The 17,355-nt window shown below is 37.0% G+C and overlaps 2 protein-coding genes and 2 long non-coding RNA genes across 4 annotated transcripts in view; 2 read left to right on the forward strand and 2 right to left on the reverse strand.

Moving 5' to 3' along the window:
- LOC148124062 (uncharacterized) overlaps positions 1-9,218 on the forward strand; it is a 247,060-nt gene extending 237,842 nt beyond the window's left edge. Inside the window, exon 2 of the mRNA XM_087918539.1 lies at positions 8,759-9,218. Within this exon, the coding sequence (XP_087774665.1) occupies positions 8,891-9,205 (315 nt within the window). The 5' untranslated portion in view covers positions 8,759-8,890 and the 3' untranslated portion in view covers positions 9,206-9,218. The remainder of the gene's footprint in view (positions 1-8,758) is intronic.
- VPS41 (VPS41 subunit of HOPS complex) overlaps positions 1-17,355 on the reverse strand; it is a 197,998-nt gene that overhangs the window by 102,078 nt on the left and 78,565 nt on the right. The gene's annotated exons all lie outside the window — the stretch shown is intronic.
- Positions 1,486-4,797, reverse strand: LOC148124066 (uncharacterized). Its single transcript, XR_015740478.1, has 2 exons — positions 2,162-4,797; positions 1,486-2,116 (listed from the first exon to the last, which is right to left on the reverse strand). It is a non-coding gene; the product is annotated as an uncharacterized LOC148124066 (long non-coding RNA).
- Positions 9,800-17,355, forward strand: part of LOC148124067 (uncharacterized) — a 718,603-nt gene continuing 711,047 nt past the window's right edge. The window contains exon 1 of the long non-coding RNA XR_015740479.1: positions 9,800-10,279. This is a non-coding gene — a long non-coding RNA (uncharacterized LOC148124067). The remainder of the gene's footprint in view (positions 10,280-17,355) is intronic.

The following is a 17,355-nucleotide window of genomic DNA, read 5'->3' on the forward strand; positions in this document are numbered from 1 at the left end:
GTTACAGACTAGAGCGCATGAACATGAATTAGCTGTCTGGCACAAAGAACAGCATTCCCAGATCTGGACACACATGAAGGAGCACAATCATGTTTAATTTTCAAGAGGGTGAAGTTGTTGCCCATAATGCAATTAAAGGGGGACATGTACTGAAAGAAGCCTGGTTTTCCAACAATAATTCCATCAATAGGCACATTGAACTGCCACTGGCTTACCAAGTATTGAGGAACCAGGAAAGATCCTGCAGGATGAGCAGAGACCACTTCCCATTGGGGAACAGGGACCGACAGAACTCCCCCTCTTGGGTATGTAGATTCATCCTATGGAGGCATAGCCAGTCTGGGCCAAATGCAGAGGAGCCCAGCAGAGCTGCCATGGACAATGAGGAATGAGACATGGACAATGAGGAATGAGCCGGGCTGATTACAAGATTATGGGCACAAAAACAAATGAATCTGGTTGATATATCAAATATGCCTGTGAAGTGGAGGTCTGTTGGTGTGGTGGAGGGGGTTGGATAGAATGCTGTCAACAATAGGAGTTGAGCCTCCATTGATTAACATGTCTGAAGTAAAAATGATAGAGCTAATCACAGGTGGGAGGCGGGTGGATGGGCTTATTACACACGCAATGGCTAAATTGATCAATGATACATAAAGGCGAATATCTCTTCAATGGTAGTTTTAACATTCTGACGATGTTAGTAGAGGCTAACAAAAACTAAGTGTTTAATATAGTTTAAATTTAAATATAGTTTAAATACATATTAGAGGAATAACTAGCAACTGTAACCCAACTTGCCCATTATTACACATAATTCTTATGACTGGTCAGTTAGGTCAGACCCTAAAAAAACTACTTGACCCAACACCAAACACATGACTGTATTTTGGGTGCTTGGCAACTGATCTGTATTTAGAGCCATTTAGTGAAATAGCTTATAAAATGCACACCAGAACAAAATGTGTATTCTTTTTAAGATGACTATATCAAATGTGAGGGTCTGTTAAATTAAATTGTTCATATGAGTCTTAACTATTTCTCTCATAAATGACTGGAGATTTTTTTTCATGCCGGTGCATTTCTATGAAGTTTGGGAATCCAATATTTCATTGAAATCTCCTCTTATTACTATTTTATTTTATCTACTCATTCATATGTTGAAAACATTCCTAAAATGTAATACGAGAATATAAATTAGATTCATAAATATTAACTATAACTATTACAGTTCCTGATATTTTAACATATAAAATTAAATAAAAACCCATTTACATTTACAATAACTTGTTGCAATCAATTGGGAATCCTTTTCAAGATAAAATCTTTTTTAAAAAAAAACAACAAATTTTATTAATTTTAAAGACAAACAAAACATCATTAAACATTGAAAACATAAAACCTCTTTCCATTGTAAATCTTTACAGGGCAGATAAAACATTATTTTATGCAGCATAATTCTAATTTATCCCATTTCCATATGGACACATAAATATCTTTTAGCAAATTTCTCATTATTTCTCTTTACTCTTATTCAATTACATTTCTTTTCTATATTTATCTATTTTATACTCATCATATTTGTATTTCCCTCTGACTTATTTACAATTATTCTCATCTGACATTCCTCCAAGGTTTTATTAATTCTCAATCAAACATAAACACACAAAACACAAAAACATAAAACTTCTTTTTAGAAAGTGGCTTGGCCCCAGATTACCTCTCTTTATACGGACTTCAATTAAATTCATGCTCATCTTATATACCATTACCTATCTTATTTACCATTCTATATCTTCTATATAACTTCTCCCCTTTTCACTCTTCTTAATTCTATTTTATTTATTTCATCTTACTTTAAATCATTATACTTGTATCTTTTGTCCATTCTTTTCCAATTATCCATTTATCTCATTCTCTATAATAAAAAAAAAGATTTCTCCTGGAATCACTACTCGAAGTATGATGCCTTTCTATCGATCCCCTAAATTGACATTTAAAATAACACCTAGATCCCAATCTGATTCTGCTTAGTACATTCTACCTACTAAATTTTAAGAAAAAGAGAGAATAGTAAATCTATAAAATAATTAAGTACATAGTTAAATATTAAAATCTATCATTAAATCTTAAACATTTTAATATTTTAATTTATTAAAACTTATAACATTCCAATTGTCTATTTCAAAGACAGATGCTGCAATAATAAGTTTATAATAACATCAACACAATAGCCAATTAAGCTCTATAATTAAACTAAATATTTTAAACATTCCCTTTAATATTTTATTAAATCTTAAAATCTATCATTATTAAGCATTTTAATATTTTAATCTTTTATTAGATCTTATAAAATTCTAATTTTCTATTTCTAATACAAGTATTACAATGCTATCATATGTACTTTGCAGAATCTTTTTTTTAATAAAAATTATACATTACCCTTTATCCCTAAAATTTTTTTGCTTTTTCCCATCTTGTTTCATACCTTTGTGGCTTTTTACCCCCTTTTCCCTTCCTTTCTTATCCCACCTGACCTTTTTACCCCCAATCTCCGCCTTTTTAACTTCCCCTCTCTGTTGTATTCCTCTTTTCTTTTGTTTTCTAACATTTTATTGATTTTGCATCTTATTTTTCTCTTTCTTGGGTGTTTTTTTAGGTCTTAAGTCCTTCATTTTCCTTTCTCTCTTTCTCTTTTCTTTCTCAATCAAACTTTTTGATTCATTAAAGATGGCTGCTGCTTCTTCTTCTTCTTCTTCTTCTTCTTCTTCTTCTTCTTCTTCTTCTTCTTCTTCTTCTTCTTCTTCTTCTTCTTCTTCTTCTTCTTCCTCCTCCTCCTCCTCCTCCTCCTCCATCTGTTGTTGTGCTTGCTGATAAATAGCAAGCGCCATTTCTAAAAAGTTAAAGGCCTCTCCCAAAGCGTCCTTGCCTTCTTTCTTTATTTTTCCATATTCCTTTCTTAGTTCATCAACAGATAGCCATTATAAACCTTTTCTTCTTCTTTTTCTTTTTCCTCTTCTTCTTGTTAAAACAACCAACATGTTTCAAAACTTAAAACAGTTCCCCAAAGTCCCAGAGTCATCAAGCAGTCCAAACAGAGCACAAAGTTCTTCCCTTTGCACTTTCTCTTACTGGGGTAATATCAATTAAAAAAAAAAACACCAGTCTGTATTTTAAAGCCTTATTGCAATTAACTTCTAGTCTCAAAATCTTCAAGGCATCTCCTCCAACAAGATCTTAATATAAATTTTTTTTTTGTCCTCTTCCCCTCCCACTTGTAACAAAGAGCTTTAAATTTTTACCTTGTATAGAAAAGGTTTTTCAATGTCCATTTGTTAACTCCGTAGGGAAGGAGAGTAAACTTTCCCTTTCAGCACTTCCATTTGCCGCTTTAAAAATCTCCTCTGGAAACTTCAGGACTTCCGGTTTGCCAGGCTTTGGCGGCGGCAGGGATTCGCGATCCTGCATGATCCCTGTTGCACTAGCCGTCTTGGTGCCTCCGACCCCAACGGGTCTGGAGGATAAGGCTGCCCCGTAGAGGCAGCCGAAGACAGGGGGGATCGGATAGGGGTTTGGGGGTATTGCAGACCCCCTCCCCAGCCGGCAAAAACCTCTTCTCTCAAGGCAGTGGAGCGGCGGTCAGTAATGGCCGCCACAAAGAAGCTGGCAGCTGGACAAGACTGTGCAGGAGGAAGAAGGAGAAAGTTTTGAAGTGAAAGTTCTTTGGCTGAACCGGGATCTTAAGATACATCTAACATCCTGAAAACCACGATTTTTTGAAAGATAAAATCTTTTTTTATTTTTTATTTTTAAAACAAAAATAAAAAATAAAACCATCTTCCGATTCTACAGTGTGTCAGTTGGGTACATATATCTTGTGTGTATAATATTATCATACATTTCTTATTTAATTATATTTATAACCATTCTAGTCAACACTTTATATCATATTACTTATTATATTACTTTTCAAGATAAAATCTTGACACTTTTAACTTTTGTGAATGTATTTGTAAGATAAACCTGTCTCACCTAATCCTTCATTAATGAAGATTGTCCTGTTCCACAAAGTAGAGTTAATGGTTTTAAATATGCTAAGATTATGTTTCGTTTCTTAGATTTTTTTTCAATCTTTTTACATTAACACCAATTAACCATCAAATAAAAAAAACAACATAGAGAGAATCACATTTATCAAAAATTCCTGTTTGGGAAATAGCAGACTAGACTATCCTAATAGCAATAGCACTTAGACTTATATAAGGCTTTACAGCCCTCTCTAAGTGCTTTATAGAATCAGCTATTGCCTCCATCAATCTGGATCCTCATTTTACCCACAATAATAAACAATTCCGATTGAACTATTAGCGATTAAAAACAGCCCCTGGAACTGTTTTAACTTGCTTCTGCAAAGTCAAAAGTATTGGAATTTAATTTCATGAAGAAGGCTGTTTTTCAACACAATGGCCATGACAGAAGAGCTTTCTAGATTTAGTCCTTCTACTCATTGTAGTGGAGAATTGCAAGTGCACTTCTCCAAAGTATTTGTATTAGACAAGTGAATTCTGGTTGAAAAAGATATCTTGATGTCAAGCAACAAAAGACATTTTTGTTTCTCCAAAAATAAGACCTACCCCTAAAATAAAACCTACCTCGATTTTAGGTGTGCGCCTAATATAAGCCCTATACCAAATTAAGCCCTAATGAAGGGGGTAGGGGTGGCTAGCAGAGGAGGTGGTAAGCACACGTGGACTAATGATATCTGGCAGCAGCTGCATTCCACTGGTCCCTTGGTCAGCGCACTCTGGTCAGCACAGCACAGCAATCCAGATGCACTGTGCAGGCCATGGCAAAGCTGAAAGTCAGGCTGCAGTAGGCAGCTGACTGTGGAAGCCTTATCTTTGTGCAGCAGCAGCAACAGAAGACAGACAGAGGCACAGGATGGAAGGCAGGAGATCCCGATGCACTTCACAGCTGCAAGCAAGCTGACAGACACAAAGATGAGCCTCCCATGGCCACCTGCCTGCTCCAACCCATCGACTCTTGGCTTTCCTGTGGCCCACAGGTGAGCAATCTGGACACATAGCATGGGCTGTGGGAAAACTAAGTCAGTGGGAAGGCTGTTTGCTCCAGCCCGACTCTCAATTTTCCATGTGGCTCATCTGAATTGCTCACATGTGCTGCACAGGCTGTGCAGCCCCCAAGTGTCCTGACCAAGGAAGCAGTGGGCTGCAGCTACTCCTGGATACCATCATTCCCCGTGCACTTGCCACCTCTTGTGCATGTGCCAGGGAGTTTACCTGAAATCGTGTTTACCCAAAAATAACTTCTAGTGCCTATTTTGGGGTCCAAAAAATAGACATATCCAAATTAGATCAATTAATCAACTAATGCTGCATATTTTGACAAATAGAAATTTATCAACTAATGCTGTATATTTGACAAATAGAAACTCATGCAAACTCCCACAACTCTCAATATATTTCATGACTTCCACTATATTTAACTGCATATGGCAGGAACAAAGCTTTTCCACATAAGAATGTAAAATGGTAACATTTTTCTACAATTAAGCTTATTATGGTATATGAATTTAGTTCCTACAATAGTGATGACACAACATGCCATCCTAGTTGAGCTTATTTCTCAATGTTCCTTTGCTCTTATTCCTTCTCGTTCTACTCATTTTTCTTCTTCACTTTCTTCTTTTTGTGTGTTTTCCCCTCCTGTTAATTCCTCGTCTTCTACCTTCTACTTCCTCTCTTCTCTCTTGTTCCTCATTTGTACCAAAGTGGTTACCATAAAATTCATATGCTTTAACTAGGAAGTCTAATCTATATCTTTTGTTGTTCCAAGTGACTAATATTTCCTCAAATATCAACCATCTGAAGTTTACATTTTATTTAATCAACTGCCCTGTGAGGAATTGGTATTGTTTCCATAGGTCTCTTACTCTTCTAGGTACCTGTTTCAGGACCACAATTTCCTTCCCTTTGTATTTCAATGGTTCATCTCTTGCTTTTTTGAGTATTTCAGCTCTTATTATTTTTTTAACAAACATCACATGTACTTCTCTTGGGAGTTTATATCTTCTCACATAGCTCGTATAAATTCATCAATCTCTACCAGCATCTCCTGCTTATTCATTTGTAAGGCATCTGCCAACAGCATCTGCCATCATATCAGTGAGATCTTCCCCCCTTTTTTCTTCAATGTTCTGGAATCTCAGGAAATACTCAGCCTTCTCTATTTCTAACATTATAATGGTTCCCTCTAGCTCTTGATTTGCCATGTCCATCTTCATCCACTTTTTTCTCTGCTGGTTCAGATTTCTCTTCTACTGTCTTAATCCTTTGTTCATTTTTAACTATCATTTGCTGAAAGTTACCTATTTTTTAATCCATATTTTGTATTTTTTTCTTCATCTCTCCCACCTCACTGTTCATCTCATTATGGATTTTTGCCATGGCTTCTTATAGCGATTGAAACATTGTCTGCATTTCTTTTTGGAATGTATTTATTTTTTCTTGTTGTAACAGACTTTCTATTGATCTTTGGCTTGATGGACTAGATTTCATATTGCCAGGCATATTTATAATCCACAAAGGTTTAGAAACTGTCAGTATTTCAGTGTTTTCTCTATTTCCAAATGTCAAGTTTAAACAATTTGCAGGTGTTACTTTATTTCAGGCAAGCTTATTTGTAGCAGTCTCAATATTAAATTCCTTTCACTTTCATGATGTTATTCCCCACCACTAGATGTTGTCCTTGCTCTGTTTCTCCACTTTTGCTTCCAAATTTCTAAAATGTCTGGAATTCTCTATTTGAAGGTTCCACAAGCCAAAATATCATTTAAAAATATATTCTAATATTTTAAAAACAGTTGGGGTAGCAGCCAGTCCAGTCTTTCTTCTAGATCTGAAATTTATTTCTCTGTAAAAGTTCTGTTTTTCAGATCTGTCAGTAGCTCAAGTCTTAATCACTGGTATTCTTGAGGAGCGGCGGAAAAACTCCATCTCCTCCTCTCTTGAGTTTCACTTTCAACAAAAAAAAGATATTCTGGGGAAAGTTCCTCAACAGAAGTTGGAAAAATCTCACCCAGATCAGCCACACTATTGTCAGATCATTTATTCATTTCTTCTTTGGTTGGTTGTCACATCCTCGATCTGGCCATAATGTCTTTTTCTTCCCACCAGTTTGAGGGTTTCTCTGGATCAAACAAGGAGATTGCTGTCTCTTTGCAATCAATAGAGTATCCCCTCTGTGTTCATTACCCCTCCAGGATGACTTTGGCTCTGTAGGATCTCCTGGCAGGCAGAAATCAGCAGGATTTCACGGAGCCCCATTTATCCACATCGTTCTGCCTCCTGTAGGGTGACAAGACCTATTTATAAATGAAATTATGGAAGAAGAACTAGAGTTATTGTCAATTAACATAAATGGACTGAACTCTCCTATTGAAATGATTTTTTTTTTTACAAAACTACAAAAATTAAAAATAGATTTAATCTGTCTAAAGAAGTTCACATTAAAAAACAACATAGGAAATTGCTGGAATACTCCAAAATTGGGAAATTATATTCATCATTAGCACAACAAAAGAAAAGGGGGATGGTTCTATATATTAAGAAAACAATAAATTCCAGACAAATTTACATAGATGAAGAAGGGAGAATATTGATGGTGAAGATAACAATAAATCATAAAAAGATAGTCTTGATAGCAATATATGTACCAAATAAGAAACAAGAATTTTACAAAAACAATTCATAAGAAAATTATAGAAATGGACTATGAAAATATTTGTGTGATAGGAGATTTTAATGCATTTGTAGATGCAAAACTTTATTATAGATGTAGTAAAGTAGGCAAAAAAGCAAGGAAAATTTTACTAAAATTTGTAACATGTACTATGAAGTACATCCTGAAAAACAAATGGTGCTGATCTTTTTAGATGTGCGGAAAGCATTTGATAATGTAAATTGGCAATTTATACTATTACAATTGAAGTATATGGACTTTGGTGAAAGATTTATTAATATGATTAAGGATCTAAATATGATCTAAACAAACTGCAAAAGTGGAGACTTCCGGTTTGCCAGGCTTCGGCGGCGGCAGGGATTTGCGATCCTGCGCGATCTCTGTTGCGCTAGCTGTCTTGGTGCCTCCGATCCCGACGGGTCTGGAGGTTAAGGCTGCCCCGTAGAGGCAGCCGAAGACAGGGGGGATCTGGATAGGGGTTTGGGGGTATCGCAGACCCCCTCCCCAGCCGGCAAAAACCCCTTTCTCAAGGCGGTGGAGCGGCGGTCTGTAATGGCCGCCACAAAGAAGCCGGCAGCTGGACAAGATTGTGCAGGAGGAAGAAGGAGAAAGTTTTGAAGTGAAAGTTCTTTGGCTGAACCGGGATCTTAAGATACATTTAACATCCTGAAAACCACGATTTTTTGAACGATACATTGTTTCCAGAGGAGATTTTTAAAGCGGCAAATGGAAGTGCTGAAAGGGAAAGTTTACTCTCCCTCTCCTACGGAGTTAACTAATGGACATTGAAAAACCTGCTTTTTGATAGAAGGTAAAAATTTAAAGCTCTTTGTTACAAGTGGGAAGGGAGAGGACTAAAAAAAAATTTATATTAAGATCTTGTTGGAGGAGATGCCTTGAAGATTTTGAGACTGGAAGTTAATTGTAATAAGGCTTTAAAATACAGACTGGGTTTTTTCTTTTAATTGATATTACCCCAGGAAGAGAAACTGCAAAGGGAAGGACTTTGTGCTCTGTTTGAACTGCTTGATGACTCTGGGACTTTGGGGAACTGTTTTAAGTTTTGAAACATCTTGGTTGTTTTAACAAGAAGAAGAGGAAAAAGAAAAAGAAGAAGAAAAGGTTTATAATGGCTTTACCTGTTGATGAACTAAGAAAGGAATATGGAAAAATAAAGAAAGAAGGCAAGGATGCTTTGGGAGAGGCCTTTAATTTTTCAGAAATGGCGCTTGCTATTTATCAGCAAACACAACAACAGATGGAGGAGGAGGAGGAGGAGGAGGAGGAGGAGGAGGAGGAGGAGGAGGAGGAGGAGGAGGAGGAGAAGAAGAAGAGGAAGAAGAAGAAGAAGAAGAAGAAGAAGAAGAAGAAGAAGAAGAAGAAGAAGAAGAAGAAGAAGAAGAAGAAGAAGCAGCAGCCATCTTTAATGAATCAAAAAGTTTGATTAAGAAAGAAAAGAGAAAGAGAGGAAGGAAAATGAAGGACTTAAGACCTAGAAAAACACCCAAGAAAGAGAAAAATAAGATGCAAAATCAATACAATGTTAGAAAGCAAAAGAAAAGAGGAATACAACAGAGAGGGGAAGCTCAAAAGGCGGTGGTTAGGAGAGGGGGTGGTAAAAAGGCTAGGCGGGATAAGAAGGGAAGGGGAAAGGGGAAAAAAAGCCACAAAGGTATGAAACAAGATGGGAAAAAGCAAATTATTTTTAGGGATAAAGGGTAATGTATAATTTTTATTAAAAAAAAAGATTCTGCAAAGTACATATGATAGCATTGTAATACTTGTATTAGAAATAGAAAATTAGAATTTTATAAGATCTAATAAAAGATTAAAATATTAAAATGCTTAATAATGATAGATTTTAAGATTTAATAAAATATTAAAGGGAACGTTTAAAATATTTAGTTTAATTATAGAGTTTAATTGGCTATTGTGTTGATGTTATTATAAACTTATTATTGCAGCATCTGTCTTTGAAATAGACAATTGGAATGTTATAAGATTTAATAAATTAAAATATTAAAATGTTTAAGATTTAATGATAGATTTTAATATTTAATTATGTACTTAATTATTTTATAGATTTACTATTCTCTCTTTTTCTTAAAATTTAGTAGGTAGAATGTACTAAGCAGAATCAGATTGGGATCTAGGTGTTATTTTAAATGTCAATTTAGGGGATCGATAGAAAGGCATCATACTTCGAGTAGTGATTCCAGGAGAAATCTTTTTTTTTATTATAGAGAATGAGATAAATGGATAATTGGAAAAGAATGGACAAAAGATACAAGTATAATGATTTAAAGTAAGATGAAATAAATAAAATAGAATTAAGAAGAGTGAAAAGCGGGGAGAAGTTATATAGAAGATATAGAATGGTAAATAAGATAGGTAATGGTATATAAGATGAGCATGAATTTAATTGAAGTCCATATAAAGAGAGGTAATCTGGGGCCAAGCCACTTTCTAAAAAGAAGTTTTATGTTTTTGTGTTTTGTGTGTCTATGTTTGATTGAGAGTTAATAAAACCTTGGAGGAATGTCAGATGAGAATAATTGTAAATAAGTCAGAGGGAAATACAAATATGATGAGTATAAAATAGATAAATATAGAAAAGAAATGTAATTGAATAAGAGTATGGAAATGGGATAAATTAGAATTATGGGTATAAAATAATGTTTTATTTGCCCTGTAAAGATTTACAATGGAAAGAGGTTTTATGTTTTTAATGTTTAATGATGTTTTGTTTGTCTTTAAAATTAATAAAATTTGTTTCAAAAAAAAACTGCAAAAGTGATGGTAAATGGAGACATGACTGAGAATTTCAAGACAAAGAAAGGCACAAGACAAGAATGCCCATTGTCCCCTTTACTATTTATATTGACATTGGAAGTGTTAAATAGAAATATCAGACAAGATATAGAAATAAAAGGTATGAAAATTAATAAAAAACTATAGAAGAATATTGAAAATAAAGAGAAAACCAAAATACTAATTAAAAACATCACAGATAAACAGAAAAAAGAATCGAAGAAGATAGATAGTCAGATAGTTAAAAAAGTAAAATACTTAGGAATCCAACTAACAGCAAGATGTGCAACAATTAAGGAAGATAACTATATTAAACTAATTTTAGTTTACTTTAGTTTATTGTCAATGCACTTTGTACAATGAAAGTAAATGCCATCATCAGTGTACATCATACATAAGAACACTATAAAAATAAAACAAAAACACACATCCTTCACATTCTATACAATTGAATTGAGAACCTGATACTGCATTAGTATTACAGTATGTAGTAGAATTCAATATAGTTACTGCAGTGGGAGAGAAGCTGTTTTTTAGCCTATTTGTCCTTATTTTCATTGTCCTGTACCATCTGCCAGATGGTAATAGTTCAAAAAAGGGTGCCCAGGATGAGATGGATCTTTAAGAATGTTTTGAGCTTCCTTAAGGCAGCGGGAGCTATAAAGCTCTTCCAAGGAGGGGAGAGGGCAACCAACGATCCTCTGGATAATGATGTTAACCCTCTGGAGCGCTTTCCTATCTGCCACTGTGCAATTGGCAAACTATACACAGGTGCAATAAGTTAAAATAATCTCTTTAATGCAACAGTAAATTGTCCCCAACAATTTTTCTTTCAGTTGTTGTTTTCTGAGAAGTCTTAGGTAGTATAATCTCTGCTGGGCCCTTTTGTCCAGTGCTGCAATGTGAGCATCCCAGGTCAGGTCCTCTTTTATGATAACACCCAAAAACTTAAAACTGGTCACTTGCTCCACTTGGTGTGCTCCACTAAGTCAGTGGGTAAGATGTCACAATTTGTGTTCTCAAAGCAATCCTGAAATTGTTGGGAAGCATCCTCTGGCCAAGATTTCACCATCTTTATTACAAGCAGAGCCTGTCTCCTGAGGGGGATGTATGCTGGTGCTAAAAGCAGTGACATATGGTCTGATTGTCCCAAATGTGGTAATTGTATAACCCTGTAGCCATGTTTAATGTTGATATATACTTTGTCCAATATGTTTGCTCCTCTAGTGGCACATTTAACATGCTGATATAATTTAGGGAGCATTGCTTTTAAATCAGCCTGATTAAAGTCCCCCGCTTTAATATATACAGCATCAGGATACTTATTCTGCTGATTATTAACGATGTTGTGCAAGAATCCCAAAGCTATGGTAATATTGGTATCAGGTGGGATATAGACTGCAGCAATCAAAACCATGTTGAACTCCTGTAGAAGATATATAGGTCTACATTTAAGAGTCATATACTCCAGGTCCATGGAGCAGTGGCTATCTATAGTCTTTATATTGACACACCAGGTTTTGTTCACATAAAGGATTAAACCTCTCCCTTTGCTCTTACCAGATTCTATATTCCTGTCCTGCCGGTGAGCTATGTAGCCAACAGCTGCATCCGGAATGAGTGATTGAAGTCTGTGATTAACAAAACACAGCAGTCTTTGCAGTCTGTAGCCTTGATTTGTCCATTTTGTTAGTAAGAGATATTTCATTGGTAAGAAATATATTTGGAACTGAAGGCTTGTGTGGAAACTTACTCAGCTTGGGTAAGTAATGCAACAAATCAAATTAGATCTAGAAAAGCAGAAAAACTTGCAGCTATCACTGATAGGAAGAATAGCTACCATAAAAATGAATATCTTGCCAAGATTACTATTTTTGTTCCAAACAATTCCGATAAAGCTGGAAAAAAAATACTTTGAGGAGTTAAATAAAATAATGTCAAAATAAATTTGGCAAGGGAAAAAAGCAAGAATAAGTTTAAAAATGTTACAAGCTTCTAAAAACAAAGGGTTTTTTTGGTTGCCTGACTTGGAGCTATACTACCGGGCCTCTGTACTTACATGGCTGAAAAAGAATGGATACATTTAGAATAGAATGGAATGGAATGGAATGGAATGGAATGGAATGGAATGGAATGAAATAGAATAGAATAGAATAGAATAGAATAGAATAGAATAGAATAGAATAGAATAGAATAGAATAGAATAACAGAGTTGGAAGGGACCTGAGAAGTCTTCTAGTCCAACCACTGCTTAAACAGGAAACCCTACACCACTTCATACAAATGGTTATTCAACAGCTTTCTAAAAACTTCCAGGGTTGGAGCATTCACAGCTTCTGGAGGCAAGTTGTTCCACTGATTAATTATTCTAACTATCAGAAATTTCTTTTTAGCTCTAAGTTGCTTCTCTCCTTGATTAGTTTCCACCCATTACTTCTTGTTCTGCCCTCAGGTGCTCTGGAGAATAGTTTGACACCCTCGTCTTTGTGGCAGCCCCTGAGATACTGGAACACTGCTATCATGTCTCTCCTAGTCCTTCTTTTCATTAGATTAGACATAGCCAGTTCCTGCAACTGTTCTTCATGTTTTAGCCTCCAGTCCCCTAATCATCTTTGTTGCTCTTCTCTGCACTCTTTCTAGTCTCAACATCTTTTTTACATTCTAGCGACCAAAACTGAATGCAGTATTCCAAGTGTGGCCTTACCGAGGTATATAGTAATAACACTTCATGTGATCTTGATTCTATCCCTGTATTTATGCAGCCTAGAACTGTGTTGGCTTTTTTGGCAGTTGCTGCACACTGTTGGCTCATATTTAAATGGTTGTCCACTAGGATTCTGAGATCCCTCTCATAGTTACTACTATTAAGCAAGGTACTGTGCCTGTGCATTTGATTTTTCTTGCCTAAATGTAGAACCTTATTTTTTTCATCAATGAATTTCATTTTGTTAGATAGCGCCCAATGTTCAAGTCTGTCAAGATCCTTCTGTATCTTAAAGCCTATCTTCTTGAGTGTTGGTGTCAGATCCATGTATCTGTCATTTCTTCAGTGGAAGAAGAAAAAAAAAGGGGGGGAGGCTGATAAAGAAATCCTTTCTTGATGTAGCCTGAATATATTTAATCTTATATCGAATTTGTATAACCCACACATGATACGATGGAGGGAAAAAAGCTAGATGGCCAGAACCATCACCTCTGAGAGGCACAACCAGGAGATGAGAAAGTCATAAAAATTCCACAGTGAGATTGTACTTTGGGAATCTCTTGAATAGTTCGTTCTATAAAAGGGGGGAATTAGGTATGTTCTGGGAAACTGTGAAAAGATCATTCCTTACAAGAGGGGTGGGGAGGAATTAACATACTGGCTTTTGTTTCACTAAATACACATCGAGGTAAGGAGGGGTTCTAAACTCCCTTATGTATCCCTGTATGCCTGAGACCTCAGACGCTGCTTTGAACTCCTACAGGAATTGTCTCATCTCAATAAAGAATTCCTTTGTGATACTTTGGATACATTTTCAGAAGTTCATTCTAGTTGAGTGAATGGGAAAAGTTCTGTTGCCTGACAGTTGGCTATTCCTGCCAGCTTGGTGTCGTCTGCAAATTTTATGAGCTCCTCCTCTACCTCCTTGCCCAAGTCATTGATTAAGATGTTGAAGAGTACTGGGCCTAAAACAGAGCCTTGGGGTATTCCACTGTATGCTTCCCTCCATGTAGATGCAGTTCCATTGAGGACTACACGTTGAGTGTGGTTGGTCAGCCAATTACGAATCCATCTGATAATGATGCTGTCTAACCCACATTTTTCTACTTTATCTAGTAGTAGGTTATGATCTACTTTATCTTACTTTGCTTACTGAAGTCCAAGTAAATTATATCAACAGCATTCCTCTGGTCAACTAATTTTGTTACTTTGTCAAAGTATGCAATAAGATTAGCCTGGCATGATCCGTTTTTAACAAATCCATGTTGGCTTTTGGTTATTACTTTGTTTGCTTCTAGGTGTTTACTGATTCGTTGCTTGATTATCTTTTCCAGAATCTTCCCTAGTATTGAGGTCAGGGTGATATGTCTGTAGTTTCCTGGATCTATTTTTTTTTCTTTTTGGAAGATGGGAACTACATCTGCTCTTTTCCAGTCCTCTGGCAGTTCCCTGGTGCTCCAGGATCTTTGAAAGATATAGTTCAGTGTTTCTGAGATCTTGTCTGCCAGTTCTTTCAGAACCTTGAGGTATAATCCATCCTGTTGATTTCAACTCGTCTAGGGTAGACAGGTGTTCACTTATCATTTTCTTCCCTATTTTAACTTGTCTTCCTAATCTGTTTTTTGTGGTGCTGTTTTTGATAAGTTGGACTGTTTTTTCCCTTTGTATAAAGACAGGTGCAAAAAACAAGTTAAGTAGTTCTGCTTTCTCCCTGTTGCTTGTCACCTTCTTGCCACTTTCACAGCAAAGGACCTATTGTTTCCTTGACTTTTTTCTTATTTTAAACATGTTTTTTCTTGTTTTTAACATTTGAGACATAGACAAGGTTATTGATTTTGGAGGGACATGATTTGCAATTGGGGTGGCTTGCCTTTTTATAGTATGGGAAAAGCAAAATACAGATACTTTCAAAGACATTAGAAATGCTTTATTATTAGTATGGGCAAAAATTAAAGAAAACATTATATGAAAATACCAGTCTGGCTTTCCATGTTGGAGGCACTAATACATCCAACAATGCCAATCTGGAAAAAAATTACAAGATATAAAGACTGAAATGAAAAGGGGGAACTTAAAACTAACCAAGAACTGAAAAGTCAAGGGATTGATTTAGCATGGTGGCCGTATGTAAAAATACAATCAAGGTATGAGAAAGACACTAAAATGTATGGTTTCTATAAAGAACTAACAGAACTACATCAGATACTAATAGGAACAGATGAAAATTAATTTAAAAAATCTATGGCTATCTACTGAGTATGGGATAAAATTTTTGGTTATACTATAGCTAAATGTTGGAAATGTAATCAGATACTGGGTTTGTATTTTCATATGTGGTGGACATGCACAAAGCCAGAAATATATTGGACAAAAATACATACTTGGTTCGAAAAAATGGTTAAACAACATATAGATTTAAAACCAGAAATATTTGTGTTCAGTATCTTACCAGAAAAATACAACAAAGGAAATATATATTTAATTTTATCTGTGTAAACTGCGGCCAGAATTGTGATTGCACAACAGTGGAAAAACAGAGGTCCTTACAGATGAAAGTGTAATAAAAAAAAATATTAGTATGTGTAGAAATAGAGAAAGATTTCAAATTAAGGAGAAGGAAGAAACAATTCTTTTCAACATTGGATTTGTTTTATCAATGACTAACTAATAGAAACAGAACTTTCTTAGGACAGGGGTGTCAAACTCAAGGCCCGTGGGCCACATCCAGCCCACAGGGTACTTAGGTCTGGCCCGCAGGGCCAATCTGGAAATAGTAAAGGAGCAGCCTCTGCCTCTGCTAGCAAAAAAGGGGCATGGGCAGGGTGGGGGCACACACCCCTCTGCAACCAATTTTAGCCTCCAGAGTTGCCCACAAGAACTTCCAGGCTTAAAATGGGGCCTCCAGAGTTGCCCGGGAGGCATTCCAGGCCCAAAACAGAGCCTGCAGAGTAGCAGAGAAGGCCTTCCAGGCCCAAAACAGAGTCTCCGGAGTTGCCCAGGAGGCCTTCCAGGCCCAAAATGAGACCTCTGGAGGGCTGCAGGAGGCTGTCCTTGACTCAGAAGTTTATAACAGGGAGGAAAACTAAAATATTTTACCTTTCAGGCTTGTAGGGTTATGCTACTGTAGCCTATGTCAACAATTTTGTAGTTCTACTCTTCCTATGGAGTCAGTTTCTTGATCTGGTGTCTCTTTTTCTCATAAGGTGATCAAGTAGATGAGGTAAGTATTAAAAAAACAAAATCACAGAAATGTATGTTTCCCTATTTTTATAAGTTTATAAAAACATGTCTGCGAAGGTGCCATGCTCCTGCACCTTCCAGCTTGCCTTTCCTGGCCTGGTTCTTCCTTGATGGCTGCGGGCTGTAGGGACGGCCCGGGGCAGGAAAAGTACCGGCTGGTGATGGTGGGAGGGGGCAGAGTGGGCAAGTCTGCACTCATCATCCAGTTCAGAGGCCCAGAATGGGGCGGCAGGGACAGCATCAGTTTTCTCATCTCTCTCGGCACTCTGCTCTGCTAAGGGTGGGGTGCAGCGCAACGGTCAGGTGCCCGGAGCCCTTTCCTCTTCCTCTGACCTGGCTCGCTGCTGGTGGGTGGGTGGGTGCTTCCTCGGGAGATGCCCTTGCCCTGTGGGGAGAGCCAAGCATGTGTGCACTCCGGGAGAGGCTTTGAGGCCTGGAGGGAGGGACCCTTCTCTGTTTGGAAGCAGCGAGAAAAACCTGGAGCTTAGCTTTGGAGAAATCCTCTTGTGTGGAGGCCAAGGGGGGTTGCCTGGTTATTAGCAGCCCATCTTCCTCGGTGCTCTTTTGGTCTGGGAATCCTACCTTCATTGCGGGCTTTTTGTGGGACCGATGGGAACCCCAGATTGAGTTGAGCTGAGATCGAGGAAGGCACAGGCAACAGAAGACGCAAGCTGCTGCCTTTGAAAAGCGCTGCTTTCTGTTGCCTGTGCCTTTCCTGATCTCTTTTGCCCCAGTGAGAGCTGTTTCTGCTCCCTTTCTTTTCCTGTGCCTTCCCATGGCAGCAATGGCTGGGGCCGTGCAGCGGGGGCAGCAGAGACATCAGGGATGCAACCCCACTC

The sequence above is a fragment of the Pseudonaja textilis genome, chromosome Z (genome assembly GCF_049901715.1).
Source record: "Pseudonaja textilis isolate UNSWEBS1 chromosome Z, rPseTex1.2, whole genome shotgun sequence".
In the NCBI taxonomy this organism is placed as follows: domain Eukaryota; kingdom Metazoa; phylum Chordata; class Lepidosauria; order Squamata; family Elapidae; genus Pseudonaja; species Pseudonaja textilis.